This window comes from Trachurus japonicus, chromosome 23 (genome assembly GCF_045865225.1).
Source record: "Trachurus japonicus isolate A0001 chromosome 23, Traja_1.0".
NCBI lineage: Eukaryota > Metazoa > Chordata > Actinopteri > Carangiformes > Carangidae > Trachurus > Trachurus japonicus.
This window is the reverse complement of record NC_140929.1, coordinates 1,786,687-1,800,276: the sequence shown is the minus strand read 5'-3', so window position 1 is coordinate 1,800,276 and position 13,590 is coordinate 1,786,687. Positions and strand designations below refer to the sequence as shown.

At 40.9% G+C, this 13,590-nt stretch overlaps 1 protein-coding gene across 1 annotated transcript; it reads right to left on the bottom strand.

The window, feature by feature from the left end:
- Positions 1 to 208: 208 nt before the first annotated feature.
- On the bottom strand, positions 209 to 13,095 carry fbxo7 (F-box protein 7). The gene is made up of 10 exons (XM_085770019.1): positions 12,971 to 13,095; positions 11,698 to 11,820; positions 9,128 to 9,437; positions 6,620 to 6,874; positions 5,691 to 5,838; positions 3,573 to 3,656; positions 3,283 to 3,378; positions 1,929 to 2,105; positions 1,033 to 1,073; positions 209 to 674 (listed from the first exon to the last, which is right to left on the bottom strand). Exons 2-10 carry the CDS (start codon positions 11,817 to 11,819, stop codon positions 354 to 356), a joined length of 1,554 nt encoding a protein of 517 aa, XP_085626145.1. The 5' UTR covers position 11,820; positions 12,971 to 13,095; the 3' UTR covers positions 209 to 353.
- Between the last annotated feature and the right edge of the window lie 495 nt (positions 13,096 to 13,590).

Genomic DNA, 13,590 nt, shown 5'->3' with positions numbered 1-13,590 from the left:
TTTGTTGAAATATTGCCCATATAGGCAATTATGCAAATTTATGCTAATTGTGTCATTTATGCTAATTGCCCAATATATATAAGTTTAGCATCCGGTAGTTTCTGAATACTGGGGACCCATACTATCTATTTCTAACATAAAACTTTGGGGTACTCAACATTTCCGGGTACTCATTGTTGGCAAGTAGACTAACATGGCGGTGGCGAGCAGTGATCACAAACTTGAACCTGCAGTGTCGACTCAACGGGGCCGTTTGTCCCCACAGACCCTGAACGCACCACGAGTTAGACTTTTGTTTCACTCAGGTCTTTGTTTCTTTTTATTATTAGTCTCTAATCTCCTCGATCAGATGTTCAGATGAATCCTCTCCGGACGTCGGCGGCCGGTCGTCGTCCCCCCGGCGGCGGCGGTCGGGGTCGGCGCAGCTCGCCGAGCGGCAGCGGGCCGATGGGGTCGTAGCGGGGCCGATGGGGCAGTAAGGGGCGGGGCAAGGGGAAGAGGAGGTTGGGCCGCTGGTCGTACTCGCCGCCGATGATCCCCGGCAGCGGCGGGTGGAGCGGCGGGAACGGGCGCGGGATCGGCCCCACGTCCCAGGGGCTTCTGGGTAGGAGCGGCAGGGAGCGGTGGCGAGCCGCGAGACGCTCCGAGCGAAGTTTGTGATGTTTTTTATAAAGCTGCAGAAAAAAAAAGAGACGATAAGACTTTATTGAGACCCGACAAACGTCACACCTGAGGGACGGACACACACACACACACACTGAAAAACTCATTCATTAAACAAGCCATTATCCAACTTAATTCAAATACTAAACAGTTATGATACACTCTTATTTATTTATATTTTTTTTACCTCGATTGTATGGAACAGCTTCCAGTTTGCCCTCTGGGGTACTGCCATTCAATGTTGTTCAATGTTGTGTGGAGTTTGTGTGGATGTGCTCTATATGTTCTGTGTTTTTTGCCCTTCTGCAACATGAATTTCCCTTTGGGGACAATAAAGTTGAAAGTTGAAAGTTGAACACACACACACACCTGTTTCCAGTCTGTGTCTCTGGACCGGGCCGGGTCTGGATCTGAAACACATCCACAGGTTCAATCAATAATAAATTCACTTATTGATCAGTTATTTGACATCATCCAGGTCAGAGGTCAGTAGGTCAACCTACAGACCCCGGATGTTGATAAGTTCAAGTTCACTTTTATTTGTATAGCACAGTTAAAAAGGCCTGTGACAGTCGTCCAAAGTGCTTCACAGAGCAGAGACAGAAACAAAGACAAATGCATGTGCAAGAAACAAAATGACATGCATACTATCACACATTCTCACACACAGATGTATGTACATATACATATACGGACATATGCGCATAGATACACATACGCAAATGCAAATGTGCACAGCTACAGTAGTCATAGATAACAGTGCACATAGATATTTAAACAAAAACTAGCCAGGATCAGAAGTCCTTATGGATCCGAAGGCAAAGGAGAAAAGGTGCGTTTTTAAAGCTAACCCCGGACTCAGAGGGGAATAGCACTAGCCTATCAGAACTAAATCTTGGTGAAATGAAGGAGTTTCTCTGCAGATAATGTGTTATTTAGAGGCTGCATTCTGCTGCCCTGTAGACTCCATTATACGGATATACGCGCCTCTCGGCTGGAGCTCATTTCATCACAACCACTTGTAATGACACCAAAGTTATCTGGGGGAGGAAATGATCGGATTTATGATAGAAATAAGGTCCAGATTGTAAAAAAACGGTAATTACCCTTTAAGACCTTTAGAAACTAATGTTCAAAATGAACTTCAACAGGAAAGTGAAAGCTGCAGAAACAGGAGGAAACAAACCACGATAAAAAGAGATAAAAAGGAGACAGAGGAATTAAACGAGGACAATAAACAGGAAGTGACATCACAGCTGCGTCACCTGTGAAGTCGCGGCGGTACAGGTGTCTCCACAGCGCCGAGTCTGCGGTGGACGAGTGGAAGTGTCTGCAGACGGAGGAGAGCCGCACCACGGAGCGGACGTCCAGCAGCCGCGCCACCCGGAGGAAGAGCTCCGGAGGAAGAGCGGCCAGGCCGAACGCCACGGGCAACGCCATCGCTACGGGCAACAGGACAAACAGATTCAGATTCAGATTCAGAGTCGAGGACGAACACGTTACATCATCAGACGCTCTGGTTTCAGTCTGAACCATCGTTTCTGCTTCAAAACGAAAAAATGATGGGATGTTTGCTGGTCCCAGACCGTCTCCATAGCAACTAGTGACGATTATAGATTTTCTCGGTGCGATGATTCTCAGAGAAAACAAAACATAAAAGAAGATTATATTATTACTTATTTTGAATTCAAAGAAAAGAAACTATACGTACTATAGTAAACCTTTATATTTTATTGGGGAAATTTCATATTATCCATAAATGCAAATTTCAGAATTCTTCACCATCATTTAAATGATTTTTTATTGAAGTTTATTATTATTTCAAGTCTCTTAAGTTAATTACAAATAAGAAATGTATATCAATAATGAACATACATTCAGAAAAGTTCAACCAATAATCTGTCACAATAACTATAATTACAATTCTCATGGGATACGAGGTCTGACACCAAAATGTATTTTCTTTTATTGTTAATTTGATTGTTTTCTTTACTCTTGTTATATTATATATACATGTTACTTTTGTACGGAAACGTGAGCTGGAATGACTGAATTGTTTGTTGTTACTACAACTTTCAATAAAGTTGAAAGAAAAAAAAGATTCTCAGAGAAATAATCAAGGTGTTAAACTTACGATTATCATGATTATTATGCAGTGATTCATTACACAACACTATGAATGTCTAAAATCAAATATAGTCAAAATATAATTCTATCACTAATTATATACACTAAATATCTATTAATATGTGTCCAGTTATTAATCCTACAGGGGAAATGTTTGAAATATTAAAGTCATTAATAGTCATTATTAATTATTTTTTCATTCATTTTTTATTACAAATGACAAATTAACATTTAAATTCCTACTAATTAAATGTTTCGATAAGATAAAGATAAATTGACATTAATGTAATTTAACCCAGTATCTCATCTGCCTCTGTGGTTCGGACATAAACTGTTTTTGGAGAGTGACGGTGTTTAGGAATCTTTATGAGTAATTAATTAATTAATTAATTGTGGCGTTTAATTAACACTGTGAGGATCAGATCAGTATTTATTTATCCTGTCTGATCGGTGTGTTATTGATCGACTGTCTGCAGCCTGATTGGTCCGTACCGTCTCGGGCGGCGGCGATCAGCGGATACGCCAGCTGGTCCTTGAAGACGCGGGACAGTTTGCTCAGGTCCTTGAACGCAGCAGCGGCACTTTCTCCTGAGAAAAAAAACAACCACAGAAACATCACACATCACACAAACTACTGCTAATAATAATGAATTTTATTTGTAATGCACTTTATATTGAGCAAACAATCTCAAAGTGCTACATAAAAAAAAAAGAAAAAGGCAATGCTCCAACATTGCTGTGGAGACAAACCGACCAATAGGAGCATAGGAGTCGAGCCGTACCTGGCCACTGGTCGGTGACGTAGCTGGACGGATTCAGACACAGTTTACGAACCGTGTCGACGCTTTGGTTCACCTTCAGAGTGGCTGAAGGAGAGACAGAGAGAGAGGTCACATGTTGTTTCACTCTGAGTGCAAAGATATTCAATAAACGGAAAGATGCTCCATGAGAGGCTTCACTTCCTGTCTCTCTAAATGGGCGTGGCCAACCGTCACCACCTCGTCTGTGAACGTGTGTGTGGATTTATACAATTTGTAGGTAGATGAAAGTGAGATATTTATATTTTCTTCATGATAACAGTAAAGGGATAGTAACATTTTTTTTAAAGTGTGGTTGTATGATCTCCAAATAGCCCCTAAGTACTTTAATTGCAGTAGAAGACTCTCTACACTCCTCCCGTTAGCAACGCCAGCCCATAATAGCCCTGCCCAGAGATTTACAACATACAGTGTTGTGAACAGACCCAAAGAAATGTTTTGTTTTTCCTGAACTTTGAAGGGCTGGAAAAAATTATATTATAGTGAACAATGGAACTGTGTATTTTTTTTCAGGTAAAACCTCTTTTAGGCCGTGAAAATAGGCCGTTTCTTTGGGTCTGTTCACAACACTGTATGTTGTAAATCTCTGGGCAGGGCTATTATGGGCTGGCGTTGCTAACGGGAGGAGTGCAGAGAGTCTTCTACTGCAATTAAAGTACTTAGGGGCTATTTGTAGATCATACAACCCCACTTTAAAAAAATTATACTATCCCTTTAAATATTTACACTACTAACAGTCATATTTAGCATGACAAAAATCATTTAAATCATTTTCACGGGAGTTCGCGGCCGTTTGTTTGACGTTGCCTAGGAGATCTGTGCCAAATCTGGCGAGAGTGTGTCGTAGAGACGGAGACAGGTCGTGAACAAAGTGGATTTTCTCCTGATGTGTCCGTCTGAAAGTTGTCCATTTTGGTGTCAAACTGTTCAGAAGAGACGTGGCTTGTGAAAAATGAGTCCAACATTTACTTCAGTGACTGTGGGGAGAAAGGACAGACCATAATCGGTGTTCACGTTAAAGGATAATTTCCGTTTTTTTACAACCTGGACCTTACTTCTAGCATAAAATACGATCGTTTACTCACCCAGATAACTTTGGTGTCATTTGGAGTTGTTTTGACGAAATTATCCCCAGTGGAGCGGCGCGTATATCCGTATAATGGAGTCTACAGGGCAGCAGAATGCAGCCTCTAAATAACACATTATCTGCAGAGAAACTCCTTCATTTCACCAATATTTAGTTCTGATAGGCTAGTGCTATTCCCCTCTGAGTCCGGGGTTAGCTGTTATCAACATCCGGGGTCTGTAGGTTGACCTACTGACCTCTGACCTGGATGATGTCATCTCTGAGCGCCGTGCAGCGCGGCTCATTCTGATAATAATCATTCTGCTTCGGCATTCGGGTCCATTTTTATCTCAACTAGCCGGAGCTTTAGTGAGTCCAGGTTGAGGAGAGGAAGCCTGTGGAAGCTGAACTTCATCCAGCTGCTCATTTTGTTCTGACAAGTCAGAAACACGCAGAAACAAACTGTAGCATTAGCGGTAGCAACAAGCTGTGTGGCGCTCAGAGATGACATCATCCAGGTCAGTAGGTCAGTAGGTCAACCTACAGACCCCGGATGTTGATAACAGCTAACCCCGGACTCAGAGGGGAATAGCACTAGCCTATCAGAACTAAATATTGGTGAAATGAAGGAGTTTCTCAGCAGATAATGTGTTATTTAGAGGCTGCATTCTGCTGCCCCGTGCTCTCGCATTATGCGGATATACGCGCCGCTCCACTGGGGCTAATTTCATCAAAACAACTCCAAATGACACCAAAGTTGTCTGGGTGAGTAAAATGATCGTATTTTATGCTAGAAATAAGGTCCAGGTTGTAAAAAAAGGAAATTATCCTTTAAATTGTCCCATTGAAGTCAATACACTCCAGGCTGCCTCTGGTCTCCCTAAAGGGGCGTGGCCGAGCAGAAGCCTAGTGACATCATACAGGAAGCTGACTCCTCATGGGGGGCGGGGCTTATAAACCGTCTTTGGTGTGTGTGTGTGTGTGTGTGTGTGTGTGTGTGTGTGTGTCTCTGTCACCGTTGACGACGAGCACGGGGCCCATGCACACGCCGACCACCATGGCGACGCTGTTCTCACACAGAGGGTGTGTGTACTGCAGCTTGTAGACTCCGCCCCCCGACCGCCACCCGTCGGGCATCTGGGTCGACTTCAGCTCGCCGTCGCCCTGGCAACAACAAGGCGATCACTCATCAATACATCTACAGGTGAACTGATACCACAGATCAATTTTTGGACTGGTGTTGAAAATCTTCACCCTTTAAAGGGATAGTTCAACATTTAGGCAAATTGGCCCATTGCCATAACCCCTATAGTCATAGCAGTAGGTTCGTTACCTTTAATTGTCGGTGCAAGCTGTTTTTAGAACGGCGGAGCAGAGCTGTGAGCTGCTCAGAGCTACGCTACGGAGGCTCATTATGGGATTTCTTGGTTTCCCTCATCAAACTCATCAAATACACAATCCAACAACTCCACAACGCTCTGGTGGACAAGTTGTGAGCTGCACATTCACCACGCTATGAGATAATAACACAACGTTACCACACAGAGTTGTTTTAGAGGGAAATTCATGCAAAACCGCTGATGCACGTTGCCTTCAGGGACAGTTTTTCATCAACAGTCTCTGTATTTCCCTCTAAAACAACTCTGTGTGGTAACGTTGTGTTATTATCTCATAGCGTGGTGAATGTGCAGCTCACAACTTGTCCACCAGAGCGTTGTGGAGTTGTTGGATTGTGTATTTGATGAGTTTGATGAGGGAAACCAAGAAATCCCATAATGAGCCTCCGTAGCGTAGCTCTGAGCAGCTCACGGCTCTGCTCTGCCGTTCTAAAAACAGCTTGCTAACGAACCTACTGCTATGACTATAGGGATTATGGCAATGGGCCAGTTTGACTAAATGTTGAACTATCCCTTCAGGGTTTAGATTCCGGGTGCTGTAGTCTCACCTGAGGGATGAATCCCGTCTCCAGCATCAGCAGGTTTGCCGCCACCATGACGGCGTCGCTGGGGCTGCTGGTCCGAGCCGAGTCGTACAGCAGCTCCAGAGACAGAGGAGCCTGATGCTCCTCGGCCTCGCTGCACAGCATCGGCTCCCAGACCGGGACCGAGACCGGGTCCTGGTCCTGGTCTGGGTCCGGGGTCTCTGGGGGGTCAGACTGAGTGGAGGCAGCAGGACGATGACGACTGCTGCTGCTGCTCGGCTGAAACACAGAGACGAGAAGCTGCTGTAACAACACAAACTCTTTCAGGAACAACTCTGTTTCAAAATAAAAGCTGGTTGGTTAAAGGGACAACGAGGAGTTTTGGAAAAGCGAAACGTTTTCACACTACATTTATGAATTCTTTGACCGGTGCAAGACAGACTCATGTTTTCATTCATCAAGAATTAAAGTCAGAGGTTGGAAGACGATCACATACCGTCGTAGTTCCCACCATAAACGGAGATTCATACGGCGGCGTTATTCTCATGACTCGCCACGAAACCGAAAGTAAAGAAACGCTGGTCGGCTCGCCCAGCATTTCCACCACCACTAATAATAACAAAATAACCATAGAGACAAAACCATAGATTTATCTAAAATGGACCATTAACAAGTGGTAACGGAGATTCATCCACATTAATATCAGACTTTTTTATAACCAAATAGAAACTCCTCGTTGTCCCTTTAAAAACAGAAACAACTCTGTTTCAACTCATTCATTCTGTTGTATATACTTTTGTACATTTTATTTCATTTTATTTAGCTATTTTATTATGTATAATTTGTTATTTATATTCTTATTCTTTTTATTCTTATACTATATGTTGTTATCGTCACTGTATCGTCACTGTGTGTAATGCTGCTGCTGCACTGTAATTTCCCAGTTTGGGATCAATAAAGTATATTTATCTATCTATCTATCTATCTATCTATCTATCTATCTATCTATCTATAAAAACAGAGACAACTGTTTCAAAATAAAAGCTAGTTGGTTAAAAACAGGAACTACTCTGTTTCAAAATAAAAGCTTGTTGGTTAGAAACAGAAACAACAGTTTCAAAATAAAAGCTGGTTGGTTAGAAACAGAGACAACTGTTTCAAAATAAAAGCTGGTTGGTTAGAAACAGAGACAACTGTTTCAAAATAAAAGCAGGTTAGTTAGAAACAGAAACAACTCTGTTTCAAAATAAAAGCTGGTTAGTTAAAAACAGAGACAACTGTTTCAAAATAAAAGCTGGTTGGATAAAAACAGGGACAACTGTTTCAAAATAAAAGCTGGTTGGTTAGATAACTGTTTCAAAATAAAAGCTGGTTGGTTAAAAAAGAGAAACTACTCTGTCAAAATAAAAGCTGGTTGGTTAGATAACTGTTTCAAAATAAAAGCTGGTTGGTTAGAAACAGAGACAACTGTTTCAAAATAAAAGCTGGTTGGTTTAAAACAGAGACAATTGTTTCAAAATAAAAGCTGGTGGGTTAAAAACTGAAACTACTCTGTCAAAATAAAAGCTGGTTGGTTAGAAACAGAGACAACTGTTTCAAAATAAAAGCTTGTTGGTTAGAAACCAGCTCCTGTGACTCAGCAGCAGCTTCGCTGACTCTGAAGATTATTTTCTGCTGACGGCGACAGTTTGAGAATCAACTGACTCGTCAACCTGCGCTTCACTGATAACACACTTTTATTTTGTGAAGCGTGTGGGCGGAGCTTCCTGCCGGACCTGACGGCGCCGCCTGCTGGAGAAACTGACTCACTGTGTTTTCTGTTCTCTACTGTTATCTATTATTTAATGTCAAATTATTTAAGAGGAATAATGATAGAGGAGATCTCAGAGGAGATGATGATACGACTTATAAAATAATATAAACAGTTTTAATAAGAGTGAGACTGAAATATGAAAAGTACTTGTAATGAGAAACACAAGTTATAGTTACAGTGGTGATGAAGAAACAGTCGCAGTTAAATGGAAACAGTGTGTAATTGTGCTAATTACGTCGTTACAACTATCAACACTGTGGAAATATAATTTTATTTTCTGAAATAATTTGGCACATAACTGTACAGAATGTCTTTATCTCTCTCTCTCTTTTGGTTTTATATCATTTTATCTTTTTATATTTGTATAGTTTTACCTTGTAGGCTACAGTGCTGTGACTTGCTGCTATTGTGCTTTTTATTTTTTGTAAATGTTTTTATTGCCTTACTGTGTTTTTATTGAGTGTATGTAAAGTGATAAGCCCTGTCAAAGACAAATTTCTGCTACCCTTTGGGGCAGACAATAAATCTATCTATCTATCTATCTATCTATCTATCTATCTATCTATCTATCTATCTATCTATCTATCTATCTATCTATCTATCTATCTATCTATCTATCTATCTATCTATCTATCTATCTATCTGCTGTAACAACCACATTTCCCATGTGTGGGATGAATAAACAGTTTTATCTCTAATGTTAATCATCATTTTTTTACCTGAGATGAGTCTAAGGAGACGGCCGCCTGCTGCCTCTGCTGCCGCCGGCTCCCTGAGCTGCTGCTGCCGGGCCTGGAGGAGGAGGAGGAGGAGGAGGAGGAGGAGGAGGAGGAGGAGGAGGAGGCGGGAGCAGCAGCAGCAGCAGCAGCAGCAGCAGCAGCAGCAGCGGCGGCGGCGGCGGCGGCTGCAGACTCAGGCAGGACGACACAGATGAGATCTCCAGCGACGATGCCGAGGGACGACAGAGTCTGACCGGAGTCGGAGAGACGGTCGGAGCCGTTGAGAGACAAACTGAAGTCTGTGTCTGAGCTGAGAGACAAACAGGAAACAGAGGTTAACATACATCATTTTAAAAACCCACCTTTTTAAACTGGCTTTTAATCTATAAATTAAACTTGTGTATCTTGCTCATGTATTTTAACTGTGATAATTTTCTGCATTGTATTTTAATTGTGTTTTTATGTAAGCGTCTTTGAGCACTTGAAAAAGCGCGTTACAAATAAAATATATTATTATTATCTATCTATCTATCTATCTATCTATCTATCTATCTATCTATCTATCTATCTATCTATCTATCTATCTATCTATCTATCGTTCTATCTATCTATCGTTCTATCGTTCTATCTATCGTTCTATCGTTCTATCTATCGTTCTATCGTTCTATCTATCTATCTATCTATCGTTCTATCTATCTATCTATCTATCTATCTATCTATCTATCTATCTATCTATCTATCTATCGTTCTATCTATCTATCTATCGTTCTATCTATCTATCTATCTATCTATCTATCTATCTATCTATCTATCGTTCTATCGTTCTATCTATCTATCTATCTATCTATCTATCTATCTATCTATCTATCTATCTATCTATCTATCTAAAGTTCTCAGATGACACCGTCCTAGTATCACTCCTTCAGGGGCCAATCAGAACACGGCTTCATTAGTGAACTGGTGAGATGATAATATTTCTGCATCTAAATGTGAGAGAAACTAAAGAGTTAGCGATCGATTTCAGGAGGAATCGCCCTAAACCAGTAGCCAGCATGATGATTAGATTTGATGTGATTTTATTAAGATCCCCATTAGCTGCTACATCTGGTAGCAGCTACTCTTCCTGGGGTCCATTATAAGCCACATAAAATTATCAAAAATACATTAAATGAAACTAAACTTCCAAATAATATGAAAAGCTGCATAGTACAATATTAATTACAAGACATTATTGAGACATAGTATAACTTGAGAACCATGTTTGACTCCAAACTTAAGTTTGATATAAACACAGAGTTGATTGTTAAAGGGGTCAACAAAGAATAAATCTGTTGCCTAAGATGAATTATTTTAATGTGTCTAAGAGCATTTTGTGTAGCTTTTATCATTCCTTTATTGAAAGTCTTGACTTTTTCTTTTATTGGTTTTATGGTTTGTCAATAAAGGAGAAGAATCGTCTCAGCAGCATTGTCAAAGTTTGCTCCAAGATCATTGGAGTTCAACTAAAAGTTGTTGCGAGATGTTGGTTGGTTGTTGTAAACCATTGGATGTATGATGTAAAAACGAAAGTCTTGTCTTTTTCTTATATTAGTCAGTTTTATGGATTGTCAGTCAAACTAGTGCGGACTAGTGAGACTTGTTGCGTACGAACTGATGAAGCCCCGTGGATAAGAGGTGAAACGTCTTCCCAGACAAATACTAGTCCAGTTGCCTACGATTCAATTTGCCCAGAAAAGAATTGACCTGAATGAATGAAAATATCCACAGACATAGATTTGTCAGCAAAGGAGAAGAATCGTCTCAACAGCATTGTCAAAGTTTGCTCCAAGATCATCGGAGTTCAACTGAAAGTTGTTGCGAGATGATTGGTGAATTATCGATTTAGGGTGAAGTATCCCTTTAAAGCCTGCAGGACGGCGGTGTCTTGCCCCCCCTCAAGGAAAACAAATAGATACGCCCGAGATCTTTTATTCCTTCTGCTATCAAGCTGCTAAATGTAGACTCAGATCAGACATTTTAAAGCAGAAGTCAGGTGAATGTTTGTGTTAATCTAAGTCTTAAATAGTTCTATCTTCCGACAGCAATCACTTCTATAGAGTGTTTGGTCTGAAACACGGGTCTGTCAGTCACTCTGCTCTGCTCTGAGCCCAGGAGAAAACTTTCCTTGTATCCTACAACCTTTATCCAATGAGGAGAGAGAACGGCATAAAGGGGCAGTCCTCTCTGTGTGTGCAGCCAAGGGATGCGCCTGAATGTGGTGACGTAGGGACGAGGACCAATAGATCCATGACGAGGGCGGGGGCCGCTAACTCCATCTGCTGACAGGAAGTTATGGTGCGTTCAAGGAAACTCGTAACTCGTGTTTTTCCGACCTGTGAAGTCGTACCAGTTCGATTTGGTTGATGTGTGTTGTCCTGTTTTTATCTGACTAGAGACTGCAAACTGAACTGCCCTATTTGGGATAAATAAAGTTGTTTGATTGATTAATTGATTGATACTTTATATATTATATTATAATATTATAATAATGATTCAGTCCTGTCAGTGTCTCTGTGTGGATGATGTCTGACCTGAGTCCTTGAGACGACAGCACCGTCTCCCTGACGTGGTCCAGCAGCTGTCTGAGAGTCGGCTCCGCTGCCGGCAGCTCGGCCCTGCAGGTCTGTCTGCCGATCCGCACCCGCAGCTTCATGCTGAGGAGGAGCAGAGGAGGAGCAGAGAGGAGGAGCAGAGGAGGAGGAGCAGAGAGGAGGAGGAGAGAGGAGGAGCAGAGAGAGGAGGAGAGAGGAGGAGAAGCAGCTTTTATTCTCCAGAGTCACACGGATCGAGTTCAGTGAAGCTCTGACGTGTTGGAACAGGAGAAGATCTTCTGTCAAACATCGTCTGAGCTGCAGGACGGAGAGTTAAAGGGACCATTATTATTATTATTATTAAACACTTCATATTATACTAACAATCTAATTTCCCTAATAATCTAATAACCCTAACCATATTATAATTACACTAATAATCACATCTGCACTATTAATCAAAATTGCAATGTGTCCAATATCCAGATAACAGGAGCTGCTGTTTTTTTGACAAAAGGTAAAATATGTCTCATCAATGTTGTGCATCATCAGCATCATAAGTTGTGTTGCTATGGAGACAACAAACCATATTCTCCCTCCTTTAGACAAAGGGACCAACAAACATAAATCACATATAACACACACCTGACCTGCTGCTGCACCCGGTCACATCTGATCTATAGAAAGTTAATGGAGTTTGGTTGAAAACTAAAAACATAGAACATTTATAATATAAACCTTTAACTTTAGATTGTAATGTTTTCTCCTGCACTTTAATGCAGATGATAACCCGACTGTGCATCACTGTGTAACTTAAAGAGTTAAAGCTGCTGAATGGACAGTTCAGCTTTAAATCTCCATTTTATTTTACTGTTTTTTTTATTTATTTCTGATGAGTCATTCTCGTTGTTTTTCTCTCAGCTAGTTACAACTAAACTGTATTCTTTAATTTAGCCAAACATTCAGGTCGAGACAAGTTTAAATTTCTGTTAATTAATTAGAAACACACAGAAAGAAAGAAAAAATGAAGCAAATACAACAATAGCAAACAGAGCTCGTTAAAAAAAACAGATAAAGTGAATGTATAGCTTGTTATTTCAGTAGAAATGAGACGTTTCGTTTTCGTTTCTGCAGCAGACTGAACGTTAGCTAACGTTTAAAGTTGCTGCGTAACAGTGAAGCTGCTGCTCCGAGCTGGTTTTAACCGGTTTAAAACAGACTTTAACTTAAATTAAAACGTTCATAACTTAACAATAAAACAGAAAACACTCACATGATGAGTTAAAGTGAAGATTCACACTGACTTTCATCACACACCTCCTCTCATGAGTCCGACTGTAAACACACAAACCTGCAGCAGCCACCGGAACAACCGAGTCAAGCTAACCGACACAGCAACGCTCCACTTCCGGTTAAGATTTTCAAAGTAAATCCAATTAAATATACATCCTCTCTTCTCGTTAAAAAGCTTCCACTCGCAGGACTGGAAAACATTTTATAGTGTTCACTCCACGTGTTACGATTCATATAAATAAAATAGTGTTTAGCAGACCGAGTAGAACATTTAAAAAGCAGAATTACGCTTTTATTTTGACTACACTTCCGGTGTTTCCGTAGCTGCCGTTAGCAAACTTGACAAACTCGTACTTCACTACAACTATGGCAAGCGAGCAAGTACAGTCTTAAATAAATCGCAGACTTTCTTTCAAAAACAACTACTTAAAGAGAAATTTAAACACTTAAACATTTTAACTTAAGTTTGAGTTCTTAACTTTTACTTTTAAACACTTACAGTTGCCATACTGTGTTACGTTAGTGTTTAATTTTCATGCGTCATGCCAAATTAACAACCGCGTTTTGCCTGGCTAATGGCTCCGCGGCTTCCGTACCGCT

Excerpts from the sequence above, each read along its gene's own strand:
- fbxo7 (XM_085770019.1), bottom strand. The coding sequence starts at position 11,819 with ATGAAGCTGCGGGTGCGGATCGGCAGACAGACCTGCAGGGCCGAGCTG. Across the intron at positions 9,438-11,697 it reads CTGTCGTCTCAAGGACTCAG|CTCAGACACAGACTTCAGTT; the intron begins GTCAGACATCAT and ends TTTGTCTCTCAG. Across the intron at positions 675-1,032 it reads GAGACACAGACTGGAAACAG|CTTTATAAAAAACATCACAA; the intron begins GTGTGTGTGTGT and ends TTTTTTCTGCAG.